Source organism: Heterocephalus glaber, unplaced genomic scaffold (assembly GCF_053883595.1).
Source record: "Heterocephalus glaber isolate CG9 unplaced genomic scaffold, H.glaber_assembly_v1.0 deba00001272, whole genome shotgun sequence".
NCBI classification, from domain to species: Eukaryota; Metazoa; Chordata; class Mammalia; order Rodentia; family Bathyergidae; genus Heterocephalus; species Heterocephalus glaber.
The window spans coordinates 33,223-53,580 of NW_028258235.1; the positions used below are offsets into that span (position 1 = coordinate 33,223).

The 20,358-nt window shown below is 62.0% G+C and overlaps 1 protein-coding gene across 1 annotated transcript in view; it reads left to right on the forward strand.

Annotated features, from left to right (window-relative positions):
• The first annotated feature begins 9,046 nt into the window (after window positions 1–9,046).
• The window catches only part of Wnt3a (Wnt family member 3A), a 35,714-nt gene continuing 24,402 nt past the window's right edge, over window positions 9,047–20,358 (forward strand). Inside the window, exons 1-2 of the mRNA XM_004874714.4 lie at window positions 9,047–9,271; window positions 19,009–19,250. Of these exons, the coding sequence (XP_004874771.1) occupies window positions 9,201–9,271; window positions 19,009–19,250 (313 nt within the window). The 5' untranslated portion in view covers window positions 9,047–9,200. The remainder of the gene's footprint in view (window positions 9,272–19,008; window positions 19,251–20,358) is intronic.

The following is a 20,358-nucleotide window of genomic DNA, read 5'->3' on the forward strand; positions in this document are numbered from 1 at the left end:
AGAGCACCGTGGCTGAGATGGCAGCACCAAGCAGAGTGGCTCCAGGTCAAGGTCATCGCTGCCAAAACCCCAGTGGCATGTCCTGTTTTCGCTTTCTGTGCAGAAATAGAAAATCTCTTCCAAAAACTGGTGTCAAATCTTATGGGACCCTGAGTAGTCACAACAATCTCCAAAACGATGAAGAGCTGGAGGACTCCTTCCTGATTCAAAAGTTACTTCAGAGCTACAGTCATCAAAACAGTGTGGTCCTGGTAGAGAGAGACGTGCAGACCCAGAGGATGAGCAGAGAGCCTGGAAGTGAGGCCTCCTTGTTTCTGTGGGTGTGTGAGTCTGCATAACAGACCAGGTGGCTTAAACAGCAGGGGTTTGTGTTCTCACATTCTGGGGCTGGGAGTCCATGATGGCGGTGACAGCAGGGGGTCACTGGCAGGGGGGAGGTGCCAGGAGCCCTCTGAGGGAAAGCACAGTCTTTCCATAGATGGCGCCAGGAAAACTGGTCTGCATACCAAAGAATGACACTGCACCCTTAGCCAGCTGTACATGAAAAATCATTTTCGGGGCCAGGGATTTAGCTCACTGGCACCGCACCTGCCTCGAAACCACAAGTTCCTGAGTTCAATCCCCGGTACCAAAAAAAAAAGAAAAATTATTTCCAGGGTTTCCTGGCTAGCTCACCTGGTAGAACATAAGACTCAATCTCAGGGTTATGGGTTCAACCCCCATGCCAGGCGGCTTAGCTTTAAGCTTAAAATTTGCATGCCGGGGCCGGGGTTTAGCTCAGTGGTTCTGCTGCCTGCCTTGAAAGCGCAAGTACCCAAGGTTGATCCCCAGTACCAAAAAAAAAAAAAATTTTGCATGCCTATAATACCAGGACTCAGGAGGCTGAGGCAGGAAGGATTGCTACAAATTCAGAGCCAGCCTGGGGTACATAACGAGTCCAAGAGCAGCTTAGCCAGGTGAGTGATGCACATCTGTTATCCTAGTGCTCAGGAGGCTAAGGCAGGAGGATAATCACAAGTTTGAGGCCAGCCTGGTCTATATATTGAGTTCAAGGCCAGCCTGAACAAATAACAAGACCCTGTTTCAAAAGAAACAAAAGAAAAACAGGAAAAGAAAAAGAAAGAAAAACTACAGCTTAAACTACAGAGTGAGATCCTGTCTCAACAAAACAAAACAAAACAAAATATTTTCAGATAGATCAAGAATATAAACTTAAGAGCAAAAACTATCTAACTCTCTTAGAAGACACAGAGGGAAATGACATTGGATTTGGCAAGATTTTATTGGCTATGACACCAAAACCACAGACAACAAAAGAGAAAAAGAACAAAGTGGACTCATCAAAAATAATATCTTTTGGGGCCAGGGATTTAGTTCAGTGGTTCCACCACCTGCCCCGCAAGCAGAAGGACCCGAGTTCAGTCCCTGGTACCAAAAAAAAAAAAATTTTGTGCATCCAAGGAAATCATCAACAGAATGAAAAGAAAATGCTTGTAAGTCATTTATCTGATAAGAGGTTAATATCCAGAGCACATAAGAAACTGGTGCCACTTAGCCAAAAACAAAAACACCCCACTTCATTTGAAAATTGAACAGAAGATGTGGAGCCGGCTGGTATGTCACCCTAAATGCCAAGAGGCATGGTTCCTTTCCGGTTTGGTTTGTTTGAGGCAGTCTTGCTACGCAGCCCAGGCTCTCGGCCCTCCTACCTCAGCCTCCCGAGCACTGAGATTACAGCTGTGTGCCACCGCACCCAGCGCAGATGTGTAATTCTAGCTGGAGCTCTGGAAACAGGGCATTCGTGGGAAAGCTGACAACCGTGGGCTGGCGTGAAGGTCACACAGCAGTGACGTCGTGGTGGGTGAGCAGAGACCAGCGTTAGGGCTGCTGTGGGTGTTAGTGCCCGGGCCCTGCCCCTTGGGGCAGCAGCTGGTCTCCAGCTCCCAGACACATCAGTCCGGGTCCCCCTCAGAACCAGGCTGCACAAAGCTCAGGGCGTGGGGGAAGAAGGGAGAGAGGCGCCTGTGCTACTCAAACAGACCCACAAACACTCTCTGGAACAGCAGGACCGACTCCTGTGCAGCTGGGGCTTAGGACCTGTCGTGCTCCCCCACCCTCTCCCTCTCCTCCAAGCCTCTGCCAAACACCATTCTGTTCTCCACTCCTATAAAAGCAACTTCTCCAGAGTCCACAAGTCACGCAGTTAACTACCTTTCTGTGTCTGGGCTATTGGGTATTTCCCCCATGCATACACGTGTTGAAGACATTACTCGGTACTCCCTAAATAAACACTATTTTAGCATGTCAATTAGAAATGGATACATAAACATTTAAACAGTAGAAAACCTTTCTAAATTTCAGTGCAATGACCAGATCTGTGGCAAGATCTTAGCTGTTCACGCTGCCTTCACATTGACTGTCCCACTGTGAAGAACTGACCCAAGGAAGGTTTCCAAGGTGGACGTGCACCCAGGACTTGCTGGACGGGTACCCGAGCAGGAAGACTGTCCACACCTCCAGGTCTCCTCCTCCTGCGGTCTCCACCCCTCTACACAGCCTCGCAAAGATGAGCCTTCCTAGTGGACGGTCATCCACAAGGAGGAGGTAGCAGTTAAGGTCACAGGAGGAACATATTTAATACGAAATACATGTATGATTATACAAAGATTACTAGGTAGCCTACAGGATTGGAGACCAAAGAGTCCCAGGGCTATCTGCCAGATCAGAGGTGGAAGGATGCAAAGTGGCCATCTGCATGCTGGAGAACCAGAAGACCCAGCCGAAGTGGATGGCCTGCTGGTCACTGCAGAGTCCTGTGTGAGTCAGTGTGGGGAAGCCGAAGGACCCGCGTCAGGAGGCTGAGGAGTCTGCACAGAAACCCTGAAGAAAGTGGAGACCAATGTCCAAAGGTGAAGGCTTGAGCTCCTCCAACAAAAAGGGCAGATTTCCTTCTTCTTTCCTTTTACGTCATACAGGCCAGAAGCCTATTGCTTGGTGCCACCCAGCTCCACAGTGGGTGTTCCCTCCTCAGCTTGCGGCCTACATGTCAATCAGTCACCCACAGAAACACCAGAGCTTGCCAATCTGCTACACAGTCCTTTGTCAAGGTGACAGTGGCGTTAGCATCACGGAGGAGCTGGAGGTGCAGATGGACGGGGCGGGTCAGAAACATCCAGAGCATACGCCTGGCTGCGTGGGCAGTGGGAAAGCTCCAGAGAGAGGTGCTGGGGTTTGGACATGGTTTGTGCCCCCCAAACATTTGCGTGTTGGGAGCCTGGTCCTCATCGTGGGGACTGTGGAGAGGGGCTCGTGGGAGGTGGCTGGATCAGCGGGCTGCTGCCTTCAGAAGGGAGGGCCCTGGTTAGTTCTCCGAGGGGATATTTAAATCCTGAGAGCTGGAGAAGCAGCTCAGCAGTAGAGCAAGGCCCTGGGTTCCATGCCCCGCACCACAGAAAACACCACTAAGTACAGTCCTGAGCCTGGCCCCAGCCGACGTCTGCTTTCTGTTCTAGTGCGACCTCTGCCTCCCACCATGGGCTGCCTGATCTCTGACTTTCAGCCTCCAGAACCATGAACTGGTCAGCCCCCCTCAGGAAAATCACCTAAATCAAGGGAGGGAGGGAGGGAGGGAGGGAGGGAAAAGCCAGAGCCCATGAGATAGGAAGACACAGGAGTCGGAGGCATGCGGGAGGGCAGGCTGGGGTCTGGAGGAGCAGTTTGCAGTGCAGCCACCTTAGGGCCACGTCAGAGGCAAACCCACAGCCTCTCAGAGCCCCAGTGGGCCCACCAGGAAGACCCGGGATCTGAACACTTGGGGATTCTCCATTAACGGCACCGAGGGTGAGCTGCGGGCTGGAGACACTGCTGCTGTTGGCATCAAAATGAGGTTGGTCCAACGGGGCCAGGTGAAATCCTTAGAGGGCCAGGGCCCAGCCACACCCCTGCCTCACCATGGATTGGGCCAGTGCTCGAACAGGTTGACCCAAGACTTGGGACAGGCGAGCCCTCCTCAGGGCTCTCTGTTCCCTCAAAGCACCAAGCTCACCAGGTTGCCAGGTCTGGAGTCGCAAAGCTCAGCACACTCGCTAGAGACAGGACAGGAGCTCCTCCTAGTGGCCAGGCTTTTTGCAAAATGGGCTGCTGCCCATGGTTGTGCTGTGCTACCAGCACAGGCCTACTTAGCCTTAAGCAGGAACTCATTAGAAAGAACTAAAATTTAACACTGAGGTCCTCAGTCACACTGGCAACTTGTTGTGTGTTCTGTACCATAGGGTATATGTGGCTTAGGTGGGCATCATGGGCAGCACAGATACCAAACACCCCCAACTCAGGGCTGCTGGTCAGCACCGACCTGGATGGACTTATGTATTCAATAAACACACATTTATTAAATAATAAAACTGTGACCTGACCCAGGGACTGGGCATACAGCACTGAGACCACTTAGCAAAAGATTTACCCTTGAGAATTTAGGTTCTGCTGTGGAGAGACAGTAGACAGATGGATAGGTAGACAGATAGATGATAGAAATATAGTATACAGAGAGGCAAATAATACATAAATGTATAAATGCAGTATCTAGATATATAGAATAGAATTATAAATAGTATATAGAGGTAATAGATACACAGCATTATAAACGACAGATACATAGTACATAGATACATAGATAGGTCATAGATCAATGATGATGAGAAAGATTATAAAGATAGACAAATAACAGACTAAAAGTGAAAACCATTTAACTGCCTCAGTAGATGCAGGAAAGTCATGACGATTTCTGACACTTGGGTGCAAACCTGGAGCAGGCGAGGAATAGCAGGGAGCCCGGCCTGACCAAGAGCTCCTCCAAGAGACGCACTGGCGCCACCCTGAAGCGCTGAGTGTTCGCCCAGCATCCAGACAAAGGGGAGGAGTTGCTGCTCCACATTCTCCTGAATTCCCAGCCACTGCTGTGAGACAGGAAGCAGTGGAAGCCACGCCACGCTGACAGGAAGCCATCCTTATCCACAGATGCCAGGCCGTCTGTGTGAAAGCCCCACTGAACTCATGAAAAAGCACAGATCTACTGGAACAGTCAGTGGGTGTGGGAGGCTGGGGACTTGAGATTTGAGGCCCGAAATGCCCGGATCGATGCTGCTCCACCTGAGGCTGCAGAGATGACCCTGGGAGCTGTGCCTGACGGGGTGCGGCAGCTGCAGAGCAAGGGCATGGGGAGGTGGGATGGATCGATGGGGCTGGGGGATGGGAGCCTGCGCCCAGAATGGGGCTGCTGGGGACTGAGGGCAGGTGGTGCTGGGCCTCTCCCGGCCTGAGGCCCATGCACACTCTCTGGGGGCTGGGCCATCCTCTCAACACCAACCGTACATGAGCTGGTCTCGGGTCTGAAGAGCCCGCCAGCCCTGAGGCTCAGGGCCTTTGAGCAGGGCAGCAGGGCTGACAGGAGGTACAAAAGTGAGGCGGAGCAGAAGCCACATGAGGGAGCGGGGACTGGGCATTAGGGTTATGTCGCTGGAGGTGATGTCCTCCCACCCCGGCCCTGCTGCCACAGTGGCGTCCGAGGGGCCACAAAGAGTGGATACACCAGCTTTCCTCTCTATCCACTTTCTGAAGGGTGCATAGGGGCCCCCACTTCTCAGCTACTGTGGACAGTGGCAGTGTCAGGGGCACAGGTGTCCCTCTGACATGCTGCTGACAGTCTCCTCGTGCACGTATCCAGCAATGGACACTGATGCGCTTCAAGGATGGTGACACCCACTTCTTGTGGGTCACACAGAGCCAGCTACACCACACACAGGATTGTGGTCACTGCTGTTGCCAGGACCCAGGTCCTTCCTGCAGTGCACACCCCCACTTGGTGCACAAGACAGCTGAGGGCTGCAGAGAAACAGCACCCAAATATCCCCTGGTGCGGGGGAAGCAGGGTCCCTTTCAAGCCACTGTGCTCCATGTGTCCACAGGGTGGCAGTGTTGGCCCAGAAGTAGGTGGCCGCTGGCACATGCCACCCCCATCCGTGGCTCCTCCAACCAAGCAAGCCCTTTTGTTGAGAGGTGGGCATCCTAATCCCCTAAGACAGCTGCAGCCCAGGGACCACAATCACAGGCAACTCAACCACACATCCTCAGTCTGACCAGAGCCTCGGATCCAGGACTCCATGGTGCTAGGACGTTGTTATCCCCAAACTCCATTTTCTTGCGTTTTAAAACATCATCTATGGCTCCTGCTTGCAGAATCCTAAGATTCCAGACTGGAGGCCTCTACTCAATCATTTGCTCTGGGCCCTGTGGTTCAGTGGTTTCTGTGACTTCTTCAGGGCCTCTCCACAAGCCACATGAGGAGGCCTTGCATCCCTGACTCCCAGACCACGCTTTTCTCCCCTTCTGGTACAGACAGAGACCCACATCCCCCAGTGCCCAGGCAGAGCAGGCTCAGGGCCGCAGGAACCAGCACGAGAAGATCGGGCTCTGCCCCATCGAAGGAGAGACGGGGCTGGGCTGGACACCAAGCCCACCAAGGAAGACAGGCCTGATGGAGCCCAGGGGTGACTACCGGGGACCAAAGTCCACTTTGGAGCCCAAGAGCCACCCACCCCGGATCGAGCATGGGAGTCGGTGTGGGAAGGGACATCGTGACACACGCCTTTGCTGGAGCCCCAGCAGCGTACCAAGGCTCAGATTGGGCACGGCAGGGGGAGAGGAGGTTGCAGGCACAGGAGGGGCTGGGGGACTGAGGCCAGGCCCACCTCCTTCCCTTGTTCTTTGCCGCTGCACCCTGAGTGAGGGGCTCTGGCTGCGTCCCCAGGGTGTGCTGTGGCTGAGGTGCGTGTGAATGTCCCCTGAGCTGCAGCAAGATCCCCAGGTGAGCAGGAGGTGGAGGCTCTGCGGTTCGATAAGGTCAGAGGGAGCCCCATGACCGAACACCGGGGCTCAGGAGAGGGAGGAATCAGAAGGGACAAGGTGTGCACGCACGCACGCACGCACACACGTGCCCCCTGCCCCACTCAGGACGCAGGAAGCCTTGGGGAGGCAGCCCCTCCACCTGGCCTCCAGAGCCACGGGCAGAGCCACCTCTGGAGACGCTCAGACCTCTGCCAGCCATACCTCTCAGGCCCACAGGGACCCAGCTGCTGGGCCACCATTCACCGTGGCTGTGGGGACACAGATGTCGCCCCCCACCCCCACTGGCTCAGAAGCCACCCCAGAGGGTGGGAACATCATGGGCACAGTCCCCCAGCATGGGGGCTCGTGACCTCCGCATGTGCAGGGACTGGCTGCTGTGGGGAGCAGGTCCACTTGGCGCTGCAGCTAGGACATGGTCTGGGGCTCCGGAGCAGAGGGACAGCCACCCACCTGCAGCCATGGCAGGGCAGGACGCCAGGCCATGCCCACAGCACGGGTGCTGGGCAGTTTGTTTCCTTCCTTCCAGAGAGCCAAGAGGGTGGAGTGCAGGAGGCCCTGGGTCCCCACCCTGCCCAACTTGTTCCCCTGGGGGTCTCTGTGGTGGAGATCCTGGGCCTCAACCTCCCTGGCTACCCAAACCCTTCCCTCAACTTCTTGTTGCTGGAGGAGGGAAAAGAAGCAGCAAAGGATGAACCGGCCCGAAATGGAGGAGGGCTGGGGCCCGTCACGCACAGGGCGCCCAGTGCCGCACACAGCAGGCCCTCCCTCCTCGCCGGGTCCTCCGCAACTTCTCTCCCCGGAAGCTCTGCGAGGAACCCCGAGTGCCCTGGAAGAAGGTCCTCCCCAGGATCACCCGAAGTGGGAATTTTGTTCCACCAAGCCCTGGCTGAGCTCGGGGCTCAGCTCTAAGCTGTCCAGCGGCCATTCCTCTCGGATGTTCGCTCCCGGCTCCACAGCCCCTCGCTGCTTGCAGGGACTCAGCTGTGCCTGGCAGCTGAGCTCCGGCAGGGCGCTCCGGGAGGCCGGGTCCAGTCTGTCTCCGCGGGTCCGGCCGGGCGGCACCCTCCTCCCTGCATTGGGAAAGCCGAAGCTCTGGGTGAGCCGGGCCGGGAGTCCGCCTGTCCGGGCGCTGCCCTCGGGTCCCTCTCCAGCCAGCGCCGTCGGGCTCTGGGCAAAGCCTGGGGAGTGCAGGGTGTCGCAGAAACTCCAGACGCAAGCGAAGAGCACCGGCACCTGCCCGTGGCTGCCCAGCACCCCCTGACCCCCAGCCTCCGGGGGCGCGGGGTCTTCCCTGGGCCCTCTGGGGCCCTGCCCAGGGCGCAGCTCAGAGGGCCCAGGGGTGGGACTGTGCCCGGTGGGGTGCCAGGCCTCCGCCCTGCGCAGGACACGGGGGTTGAGCTGGGGCTCGGTGGGGACTCAGCCAGTCCCTCCCGCCACACCTCGCCGGTGCCGGTGTCGCCTCAGCCTGAGGCCTCGGCTGTGGGCTGCCCTCCACTACACACCGAACAGGGATCCTGAGCTGGGGGCGGCCGCCCGTGCCTCCCCTACTCTGTGCTTCCAGTAGCCCCAGGGGAAGCGGGAACCTGGACTGAGTCCTGCCCTCCCCAAATTACACAACTGCCCGGGCTACGAGGAGCAGGCAAAGGACTCAGAGCCAGGAACGGCCGCGCTGCAAGCGACCTTGGACGAGTCTCTTTCCTCCTCCATCGCCACAGCCAAACCCCTCCGCCGCCCAAGGGGCCGCTTCAGAGCCAACTCAGGTCCAGGTCCCTACCCAGCGCCAGTGGCTGCGCTTCCCGCGCCCCGCCCAGCGCCAGGGGCGCCCGCACTCCAGCCGGGTGCGAGGGTCCGCTGCTCAGGGACAGGACAGCAAGGAACGGAGCGCCAGCGCGGGGCAGGAGCAAGTGGCGGGCGGTGCCTCTCCACGGGCGCATCGGCGCACGCAGCCGCCGAGTCTCCGCGCATCTCGCACACCTGCGCCGCGCCGCACCGCACCGGGCGCCCGCGCTCCGCTCCTCACCTGGCTCCCCGCGCGCCTGCAGGAGGGGCGGGAGCTGGGCTCCAACTCCCAGGGCCCCGCCCGCGCGCCCCGCCCCGCCCGGGCCCGGCCCGGCGGGCGCCCCCCGCGGCGCTGCCCCGCCCCCGCCGCCCCGGGCCTCGGCCCGCAGCCCGGCCCCGGCCCACCTGGCTCAGCGCCGCCCTCGGAGCCCAGGCACCGACGAGCCAGCCAGCTCCCAGGGCCCAGCCCGCCCGGTGCCCGGCTCTCTGGGCGGACCCTGGCCTGCGTGCCCCAGCCGGCGATGGCTCCACTCGGATATTTCTTGGTGCTCTGCAGCCTGAGGCCGGCGCTGGGGAGCTACCCGATCTGGTGGTGAGTGTGCCCGGGCCGGGGCCCCGCAGCCGCTCCCGGCAGGCGCGGACCCCGCGCGCAGCCACCTGGCCGTTTGGGTCAAGGCTGGGACGCGGGTGGCAAAGCTTCCGGGGACCTGGATTCCCCGGGCCTGCGGTGAGGGTGGAGGTCCCAGCCGTCCCGGCGTCGGGCAGGGAAAGGGGAACCAGGGCGAAGGCCAGGCGACGGGCGCACGCGAGGACGAGCGGGCCACGCTGAGCGGAGGCAGAGTGGCAGACTCGGGAGGGACCATTTCGCGCGCGCGTGCGCGCACTTTAAAACAAAGTCGGTGGGACAAGACCGAACAGCTCGAGGAGCAGTTACGTAAAGACAGGCGGGCGGCGGGCGGGGGGTGGCGGGAGCAGCGGTGCGGGGCCATCCCAGCCCGCGACTCCCGCCATCGGCGTCCTGGCGCGGGGGCCGGGGGCGCGCTCGGCTGGGGAGGGGCGTGGAGGGCAGAGCCGCGGATCCCAGGGCTTCCTCGGGGATCCCGGCCGCATCCCGGAGGACAGGGCCGCTCCTCGTCCTCCCCTGGGGCGAGGCGCTGCTTCGAGACCCTCCCGGGCGTGGGGGCGCAGCGCAGGTGAACAAAGGGCCTCCCCGCACACACCCCGGGAGGAGTGGGCCCCTTCCCGGGCAGTCAGTTGCCCAGAGCCCGGGCCACCACACGAGGGTCTCTGTCCAGCGAGGGCGCGAGGGCCTCCGCACGAGGCGGAAATCAGCGCCTTGAGCCACGGACCAGGGTCTGAACCCTCCCGGCAAACGCGCGCCCCCCCGCCAGGAGCCCGCTCCGACGGCTTGCCTGGAATTATAATAATTACGCCGGGGGGGGGGGGCGCAGCTACCCGGAGTACCTTTAATCCGATAATAATTTTTCTCTTCGAGATGGTTTAGGAGAGGAACCGCGGAGCCGCAGAGCCCGGAGCCCAGAGCCCGGAGCTGGGAAGGCAGGGCTGGGGCCCGGGGCCGGCGCGAGGCCGGGAGAGGCTGGGGCGGCGGAGATGCGCCCGGGACCCGCGCCCCTGCCGGCTCCCGAGCGTCGGGACGGCGGGCGCGCCCTGGGGCGCTGGGACACCCACGAGCGTCGCACCCGCCGCGGGCCGCCGGGCAGCGTCCGAGGAGCCCCGCGGGCTTCGCGCCTGACCTGGCTTCTAATTAGACCCCGCCGCGCCGCGCATTCGGGGCCACAGGAAGCGCCCGCGCCCCCGCGCTCCCCCCAGAAAGCCTTTCGACGGGCTGGGAGCCACCCGCGCGCCGCCCTGAGACCTTTCACCCAGGAGTTCCGGGGGTCTCTGGCCATGCCCACCCACCCCAGCACAGCAATAGCACCCTTGGCACGGGCTGTCCTGCCCGGAAAGGGCCCTTGCACACCCTGACGTCTCGGGTGAGCGACGCAGAAGTGAGGCCTCTGGACCCCCGCTCCCCGGGGTCTGCAGCGCTGTGGCCCTGGGAGGCCCGGAGCGGCGTGGAAGCCCCCCGGTCCTGAAGGCGGGCCGGTGCGGACCTCGGCCCGCCCCCAGCCTGCACTGCTCCGGGCGGAGTCTCCCACCTCACCGGGCTTCCTGAGAAGGGGCCCAGAGAGATGCGCTCCCCGGGGCCCGGATCAAGGCCGCTGGTGCCCCAGGAGGGCCAGCGGATGGCGCCTGTACCGAGCGAGCCAGGGTGGGCACAGCGGGGAGGACGCGTGACGGCGACACGGGTGGCGGGTGGCACTGAAATCGCTCCTGTCCTCCTGGTCTCCACCTTCCGCCTGGCCACACGCCGAGGCTCTCTTCTCCTGCCCACTCCTCGAATAGAGGGCACGCAGGGCTGCAGGGGACCGCTGGCCCCTGGGAGGGCAGAGCCAGCCCGCGGGGACCTCTCCCTGAAACTTCACCCTCCTCGGTTGCTTCCCCTCCGCCCTCCCCCAGCTCCCGCCCGCTCGCACAGGAAAGTGAAAGTGACGGCGGGAACCTCCTCACCTGGGAAGCGCAGCCAGGAAGCAGCCCCAACCCGGAGCAATTAGGCTTTGAAGCTGGTGTGGCTCTTGGGGTGAGGGAGGGAGAGAAGATGCTGCCGCCCACCGCGGCCCCCGCCAGCCCCAGGCGAGGCTCAGCGGGATGCGTTTGTCCGCCGGGAAGCCGCAGTGCAGCCAGCCGGGTCCGTCCGAGCTGGGCAGACCGCCGGGACCACGCTTGCTGGCTCTTGAGAGGCGGGAGCCTAGGCCGGGGGCCTCCCAGCTTGCTGCTGCCCCACCCCAGCCGTCTGGGACGTGCAGCCCGGCCCCCGCCACTGCCCTGTCCCATTCCCTCCCGAGGAGCCGAGGACAGGCCTGGGCTCTGTGGAAGCCCGGTGCCCCCCCCTCCGTGTGCTCTGGGCCTCCCTCCTTCCTCCCCGCTTCCCAGGTGGGGCCTAGAGGTCGCCCCTCTTCTCCGGGTCTGAGCCGGGGGCAGGCGTTCACTTTATTCACTTTTAAATTCCTCTGCACCTCCCGGGGCCAGCTCTTCCCATCTCACCCTCCTCCCTCCTGAGCCAGGGGCTGCTTCACCCGCCGACAGCCCTGCGTGCCTGCCCCTTCGAAGCCTGGCCCTCTCCCTGCCCCGGCCCAGTGCCTCCCAGGAGCCAGGGCCGCAGCTCAGGCACAGCGGTCATTGTCAGGTGCTCATCAGGCCCGTGGCCCTCGGGCTGGGAGGGGAGAGGGTGCAGAAAGGTGACTGTGACCTGGGCAGGTGGCCACAGCCGGGGCAGATGAGCAGGAGTGGGCAGGTGATAGCAGGAGCCCAGGGCTGCTGAGGAAGGCATCTGGGCCCCCAGGACAGACAGGCAGGGCCGCCTTTCTCCTCCTGAGCTGCCTCTCTCTCTCTCTCCCTCTCTCCCCCCCCCTCCTCTCTCTGTCTCTGTTCCGTCTCTGTTCTCTGTCTCTCCCTGTCCCTCAGTCAGTTTCCCTCTGTACCCCGAGGACACCGAGCTCAGTAACCAGCTCCTAAAACCTACAGGACCAGGGGGACCCAAAGCACCAGCCACCTGCTGTTCTCCAGGGCTGGGATCTCTGGCGCTGAGCTGGACCTGGCTATCCAGACTGGCAACAGTCAGACTTCACAGGGAACCATCAGAGCTGGCCGGCTAGCGTCCCTGGCCTCACCTTTGCTGGTTCCTTTCTTGCCCTGTAACCAGGCACTGGTGGCTTGGGGACATTAATGGCTGGTGGCCACTCATCTACCAGCTCCAGTCACAGACCCCAGCCTAGGGGACAACTCCGTGTGGCTGGGGAAGGAACCAGGACTCATTGCCATCCCACCAGTGGTTCCCCGATGCAGATGCAGAGCACACCTGTGAGCAACAGCTCGCGCGCTGTGAAGAGGAAGGCGCAGCATGCAGGGCAGCATCCTGTACATCTTACCAGGATGTGCTGGAAGTGCCAGGAGCCCAGAGTCTGGAGGGATGGAGGGAGAGGGCTGGCTTCCAGACGCTTCAGGGACCCAGTCAGCCACAAGGTCAGCCTGGGCTGGAGGAGCTGGATGGAGGCTGCAATGGTGGCACGTGGGGAGGCAGCTTCTCCAGGGCACAGGGTGCGCCGGTAATGGTGCCCGGGAGGCCGTGAGCTGCAAAAGCTGAGGGCCGTGCATGGTGCCCTGGCCCTGCCCACGGAGCGCCACGAGATGCAGCTGAGGGCCGCGGCTCCACAGCAAGGTCCTGGACTAAACCCCGGAAAGGCGCAGCCCTGTCCCAGAGCGGCTGCCCCTGATCTGAGCAGGGCTGACTGCAGGGGACACACACAGGCGTGGCATGGCCATCGCTGTCCGTCCCGGCCCTGCCCTGCTGGCTGCCACCATCTGTGAGGTCAAAGGGACAGGGCCAGATCAGGTGCCCTGAGGCCGGGATGTAGTACGCGGGCCGGGCAAGAACACTTTCACGTGGCTGCCGCACCATCCTTCGGCCCCTGCGCTCCCGCCCTGCGCCCTGCCGTGCCTCGGTCTCCCTCCCCAGATGACACCCTGGAGGTGCACGTACTGCTTCCACATTCCTTCCCCGAACGTGCCCTGCCGCTGCCGCTGCCGTCCGGGACGCTGCAAATCCATGGCCGCCGGCATGGCAGCCTCCCCGCCTGCCGGGACTCGCTCAAAGTATGTGTCAGTAATCCCGCTCGGTCCGCCCCGGGGCCAGACAGGCGCTGGCGGCCCGGCCCCTCCTTCCCCGTGCAGAGGCTGGGCTCAGGACTGGGATGGCCCCTCTGGGGAGGAGAAGTCCAGCCTGGGGCTTGGGCAGCCTGTGTCAGGGAGGTCACGCTCAGCCCATGCTGGGCTCAGCTCTGGGGATGGGAGCTGCGTCCTGGCTGCTGTGGGGAGCCCCGAGCTCAGGGACAGCAGCTCAGAACTGGCCCAGGGCTGTCTGAGACAGACCCCCACCCCTGGCCTGGGCACAGCTGCATCCCCACCTTCCTGGATCCGACTTTCTTACTGTGCCCGGCTCCGTGCCAGCCAAGACAAGAGAGGGCGGGTGAGGCTCTGCCTGCTCAGGTGCAGGAGGAGGTGTCAAGTGCTGGGGCCAGGGGTGCACCATATCCCTAGAGCCGGTGCCCCCAGGAGACCCAGGAGGGCCCACCTGTTCAGCCTGCTCTCCTGTAGAACCAATGTGATCGCCTCATTTACAGATGGGGAACTGAGGCCCAGAGGGGAGACGATGTCACAGGGAACAGTGACTGAGTCTAGACTCAGCCACAGCCCCAGTGCCCCGCTGGACCCTCCCTGCCCAAAGCCTGGCCGGTCCTGTGCTTGCTCCTCAAGCCCCCAGGATCAGGCGGACACAGGCAACATCCTCGAACACGGGCTGCCCAGTGTCTTGTGTTCCCCTCAAGAGAGACTGAGGGGCCTCCGGCACTGTGGTGCCATGTGGGGGAGCTGGACCCCGGGCCCCCCAACCTGCACAGGACACAGCAGGTCCTGCCTCTGCCCTGAGCCTCCAGCCTTGCACAAACTGCTGGCCTGTAGCCAGTGCCGCCTTGGGGAGTAGGGGAGACCCATGAGGCCAAACAGGAGTGGGGCCTCGGCCCGGGAGCCTGGACCGGCTCCTTCCTCCTGCATGTCACAGCCAGCAGCTGCTGTATCCCTGGCCAGGTGCCCAGCCTTTCAGCAGGATGGAGGGGGAGGAGAAAGAAAACCATTAGTGCTTGGGGGGGGTGCAGGTGTGGCTCCCGTGGCCATGGCCACAGGCCTTGTCGTGAACCTGGAGATGCCGCTTTCCAGACGCCTTTCTGCGCACTTCAGTGGGCTCCTCTTACACTGCAGCTGCCTGACAGCATTTGTGGAAGTTAAGGCAGGATGTCTGAGCCCATCCGGGCCAATCCAGCACTGCCAGATACGGGCTGTTTTTGGTTCACACCCAGACGTGAGTTGTTCCCGAGGATCAGAAATCTGAGTGCTGCCTTCGAGGCTTGCTGTCTTCCACATCTCTGGGACCTTTCTGATGCTGACCTTGGGCTCTGCCTCTCCACCCGGTCCCCAAGGGCGCTAACCTGAGTACCCAGCCATCCCTCGGTGTGGAAGGACCTGCAGAGCTGGACCAGGGAGAGGCACTTGCAGGGCCACAGATGCCGCAGGGCGGTGGGGAGCTGCAGTCTGCTCTGGACGCTCCTGATCCAGGCATCTGGGGACAGCACCGTGCGACAGCCACAGGGCACTTAGGACCCAAGCCGCTCAGCCGGGTGGCATCTAAGCATGGGGAATGCCCATGCCTGCTGGGACACCGTCTGCCACCAAGGGGTTGGCAGCCAGAGGGAAAGGGAACGAATTCCTCCTGGGGTGAATCACCACAGCCAGGTGTAGAGACGCGGATGCAGCAGGGGCGGGGCAAGCCCTCTGGGTCCCAGGCAGTGGGATCTGGGGTACAAGTGGAGAGTCACCCTGAGCTAGGACGCCAGGCCTTCATGTGCTCGGCTGTTAGGAAGGCCTCTGTCCCTGAGGAAGCCAGCGTGCACCCCTGTGAGGGAGCGGAAGCCGTCAGGGTGGGCGCTGATGCTCACTACTCAGCTGCACAGGATGAGGACCCCTGTGGCTGCTGGGCCTGGGCATCTCGCAGGGGTCACTGGCCAGCGGTCAGCACTTGGTCCTTTGGGCCCCGTCCCTGTCAGCTTCTCTCCCTGTCCTTGCATCACTGTGGCCACCTGGCCCTTTGTAGGGCCCTGGGGCCCTGCAGACAGGAAGAGGGGTCCTGCCCCTGCTGACACTGCAAGCAGATGGCCCTGGGGGATGGCCGGGTGTGGGGGCCACACGTCTGCAGGGCCTCCATCTGTAGGTGCTGCTCCTGGACACCACTGCTGGGCCACCCTGGGAGGAGCCTGCTGAAGCGAAGGCCCTGCGCACTGGGGAAGCTGGGGCTCCCTCAGGGTAGGCCAGAGTAGGACGCTGATGTTCCGTGTCCATGGCTGAGTGGTGGCCGCTGTGGGTGTGGTCTGATCTGAGCTGTTCACATGAGACTTGCTCACGAGGGTTATTCTGTGTGGACCCTTGAGTCCTGCGCCTGGTCGCACGCAAGGGACTGAGCAGTCACTGGGGCAGGAGAGATGTGGGGCTGGACGGAAATCCACGGCTCCGCACAATGTCCAGCAGCAGCAGTGGAGACGCAGTGCGGGCGGAGAGCTGTCCAGCATAGTGACGCCTGTGTGGCCAGAGCACGGCCTGGCTGGTGCCCGGGGCCCTCGGGTGCTTCTCCTTTCCCTCCAGCCGAGACACTCAGAGGGTGCTAGGGGTCAGGGAGGGGATGGGAGCCAGTCAGCCCTGCCCCTGTGCACAGTGACCACAGCTCATGGGGATGTCGGTGGCCATCTGTGACCCAGCTCAGCAGCACGGTCAGGAATGGCTCCGAGTCCTCAGCTCTCTGTGCTTACCCTTGGGCCCTGCATGTGCTCCCCACCTCCCAGTGCCAACCCCACCAGGCAAGTCCCACGCTTTGGTCTCCGGCCTGGTGCAGCCCGGGTCGGGCAGGCTGCGGTGGGGGCTGTCCCATGCCAGGCAAGTGGCTCCCTCCTCGCCCAGGTGTGAATGTCTCAGCTGCCCAGTGTGAGTGGTGGAAACAGGCCATGGGTGCCATATCTGTCCTCAGACTTCCCGGGCTGCCCCCAAGCTCCAGGCCCCCCTGTTTGGAACTCCCACCGTGTGAGTGAGCCACAGGGCTTTGCCCTGCAGCAGAGGTGGCACAGTGTCTGTGTGAGGGACACGGCTCTGGAGACAGGGACACTGGTCCAGAGCATCCGCTTGGTTCTGCTCTTGCTCCCCCTGAACGATGGCTCAAGGGGGCACAGAGTTCTGGACCAACTGAGTACTCAGTGGGCACCCTGCCTCAGTTTCTCCTCTGGCTGGCGCTCCCTCATGGGCACTGTGCCTGTGTCTCCCTGGTTCCTGTGGGGTCTCCTGCAAGTGTCCTCTCGGGCGCAAATTGGTGGCAGCACAGTCCCCTGCCTGCCTAGTCCTTCCCTGGCCACCGCATGCTGGTCGCCTGCTGGGTATATGCCAGCCCACAGCCCCCTGGGCTCGGCGTGCACACCGGGAATCTTGGAGGACCGGCCCCGGGAGAAGGCACTTCTGCTCAGGACCTGACCCCGCCCTCGCTGACGTCGGCCTGCAGAGTGGGGACTGGCAGACCATTAGGGGCATCTGTGTCCTCTTGGACTAGAAATTTGAGTCTGGGGCCTTTGAGGAGCAGAGGGACAGTGGTCATCTGGTTTGGATTTTTATGAGTCTTGATGGCTTCGTCGGTCCTCAAGGTCTGGCTGAACTCTGGAGCTCAGGGAACAGCTGCTATGGAAAATTGAGGCACCAAGCAGCTCCAGGAGCCCCAGGGGCCCTGGGGCCCTGCAAGATGGCGGAACCTTCTCCTCCAGCCCGGCTGAGGTGGGAAGGGGGCGCCCTCTGGAGGGACTGTGCACCCAGCGGCACCCTTGCCCCCTCTGTTCGCCACCGTGCCCGGCCCTGCCCAGCGGGCAAGGCAGGAAGGAGCGGCAGGCGCCGAGGCTGCGTCCATCTGCAGACAGAGCCTGGGGCTGGGCAGGGTGCCCTCTTTCTTAGCTCAGCCCACCCTGGCCAGCGAAGGCCCTGGCGCCCGGCGGTGAGTCCGCCTGCCCTGGGCTGGGCATGGCCTCCGCTGTTTGAAGGCAGTGCGAGCCCGGCTCCTCTCTCTCTCTCTGAACGGACTCCTTTGTTTCCCACTCGTTCTGAGTCTCTGTGCCAGCAGTCAGTCAGCGTTAAAAATTCCCTGCTTAAAGATGGACCGACCAGGAGTGGCTGGGGAGGGAGGGACTCGGACTTGGACACAGGATGCCCGCGTGCCCAGGGCTCGTGTGTCCTCAGCCTGGGCGGCCCAGCCACCCTGTCCTCCAGCCCTCACACTTGCAGGCTCGTGTACACCCAGCCCCAGCCCGGCCACCTGGGCGTGCACACCACACACCAGCCTTCTGTGCCTTGCAGCTGACGCCAGCGTGTCCATGGGTCAGTGGGTCCCCGGAGAGGAGACGAGGTCCCGCAGGGGACAGCGGGTCCCCACTTAGAGACAGGCACCTTGGCCTGGCCACGGGGGACAGCTGGCCCTGAGCTGCCTCCTGGGGTCCTGGCCCCTCCCCAAGCCGGCGCCTTCTCTGTCTGAGGGAGGAGCTTGGAGAGGGCCAGGTGGAGGCCCGGACAAGTGCTGAGGCTTTGAGACACACTGTGGAGGCCGAGGTGGGCTCTGCTCCTAGATTTCTGCAGTGGGAGGGCCCAGCCAGGCCAGTGGAGGGGAGCAGGGCGTGGCAGGAAAGGGGCAGGCACAAGGTCAGCCTCCCCAGAGGCCCGTCCTCTCCTGTCCTCCTCTCAGACCTGTGTCCAGCAGAGAGCTCGACCTCCACCCTCCCAAGTGTCCATTCAGATGACACCCAGAGGCGCATCCAGCACCCACATGGGCACCCAGGGGCTCCCTGCACCGAGGGGTGGGTGTGAACCATCCCCAGCTGCCACAGCCCTTCCTGTGCCAGGCTGGCCTGGGGCTCAGGTGACCTGGTCTGGGCCAAGGAGAGAAGCTGGGGTTCAGAGTGTCAGCGAGGTGGGAGGAGCCTCGGTCCTCAGGCCCCTAGCTGCCTGCAGGCATCAGATGTGGCCACGTCCACAGGCAGCCGGAGCCTGAGGAGCTCTGTCCACCCCTGCCTGAGCCTCATGACCTGGCAGCTCTCCACCCAGAGGTGCAGCCCACCAGGCTGTGCTTTGTGGGTTTACACCAGCCCGACTGGGACTGAAGGTGTCCGGGCAAATCGCACCTCCCTGGAAGCACGGACTTACAGCATGGGTGACACCGTGCACACTGCACTGCCCTTGTGCCTCAGGGGCCAGAGATGGCCTGCAGTCACAGGAGGACGCTGTGTCACTTTCAAGGCGGCTGGGGCCCAGAGCCAAGCCCCTCAGCCCCAAAGGCACCCAGGCGGGCTGCTCTGGGTCACGCTCCCCGGGACAGGTTTTCACATCTCTGGGCAGTGGGCAAAGCGGGCCTGCTCCTCCCAGACCCCCAGGACCTCCCTAGGCTGGCCCCAGCCCCTTGGGGCACCTGTCACCCACCCTGTGCCCACAGTCCCTCATGGCCAGCCCCGGCAGTGTGCCTGAGCCGGGTCCCAGGCTCTCCTCAACCCCGATGTCCTTCCTGGTGGAGGTGGTGGCCGCTCCTCAGATGAGCCGTCCCTGGGTGCAGGGCTGTGGCGGCCGAGCCTCACTCCCACCCTCCTCCAGGTCACTGGCTGTCGGGCCACAGTTCTCCGCCCTGGGCAGCCACCCGGTCCTCTGTGCCACCATCCCTGGCCTGGTGCCCAAGCAGCTTCGCTTCTGCCGGAACTATGTGGACATCATGCCGGGCGTGGCCGAGGGCGTGAAGGTGGGCGTCCAGGAGTGCCAGCACCAATTCCGGGGCCGCCGCTGGAACTGCACCACCGTCAACGACAGCCTGGCCATCTTTGGGCCTGTGCTTGACAGAGGTACGAGGGTCCAGGGGTCCCGGGCTCGTGGGGTTGGGCCCTGCCCCAGTGCACTCTGGTCGCTCTCAAGGGTAGCGGAGCCAGATGCTCACTGCTGCTGGGCCTCTGACCTGCGCACCCCTAGGACCTTGAGTCCAGGGTGGGGGACAGAGACACTGACAGAGAGAGGAGCAGAGAGGGAGAGACAGAGGCAGAGACACAGAAACAGGCAGAGACAGAGAGAGACAGAGACCCAGAAACGGAGACACAGAGAGGCAGACAGAGCAAAGGGGGCAGGAAAGACAGAAACAGAGACAGAGAAGCAGATAGGGAGAGAGACAGAAGGGGAGAGAAAAGGAGAGACAAGGAGGGAGCGCACTGGAAGAGCCCATGCCTTTCCTTAGAGGCAGGGGAAGTCAGTACCTGGACACACCCAGAACCTGCGGGCAACGCCCCATCTGTCCCCAGGGGTTCCCGCGGGACCTCCTCAGTCCCTACCCCGGGCTCCACCAGGCCCCAGGCCGCTCATCGCTTCCTGCTGGTGGTGCCTGCGTGTTACGCCAGCACTCTGGGAGGCTGAGGCAGAGGGACTGCAACTTCAAGCCCATTCGGAACAAGTTAATGTCTTAAAGAGACTCTGTCTCAAAATCAAAAATAAAAGAGAGGCCTGGGATGTAGCTCAAAGCTGGGACTCTGGGTTCAATCCTCAGTAGAGGACGAAAGTCCCTAGAGCCTGAGTGTGAGACTGTGGCTGGCTTCTTTCCTGGGGCGTGGTCCTCTCGGGCTCACCCGTGTAGGGGCCCCGGGCAGCACGTCGGTCCTCTTCACAGCTGACTACTACTCCACCTCGGATGGCCCAGATCTGTATCCATGCACCAGCTGGTAGGCGCTTGGGTTATCCTCACCTTTGACTGCGGGACCAGTGCTGCTGGGAGGGAGCTTTCTTGGCCAAGCTTTCCTCTGAATGTCTGCTTTCAAGTCTTTTGGGTACATAATCAGGAGTGGGACCTGGGTCTTGTGCTAATTCTAATTTGGTTTTTAGACAAATCGCTGCAACACATGGGCATGTCGTGGTATTTGATTTGCACGGCCTGGTGGCCAGAGGCGCTGACTGTGTGCATCTTCCTCA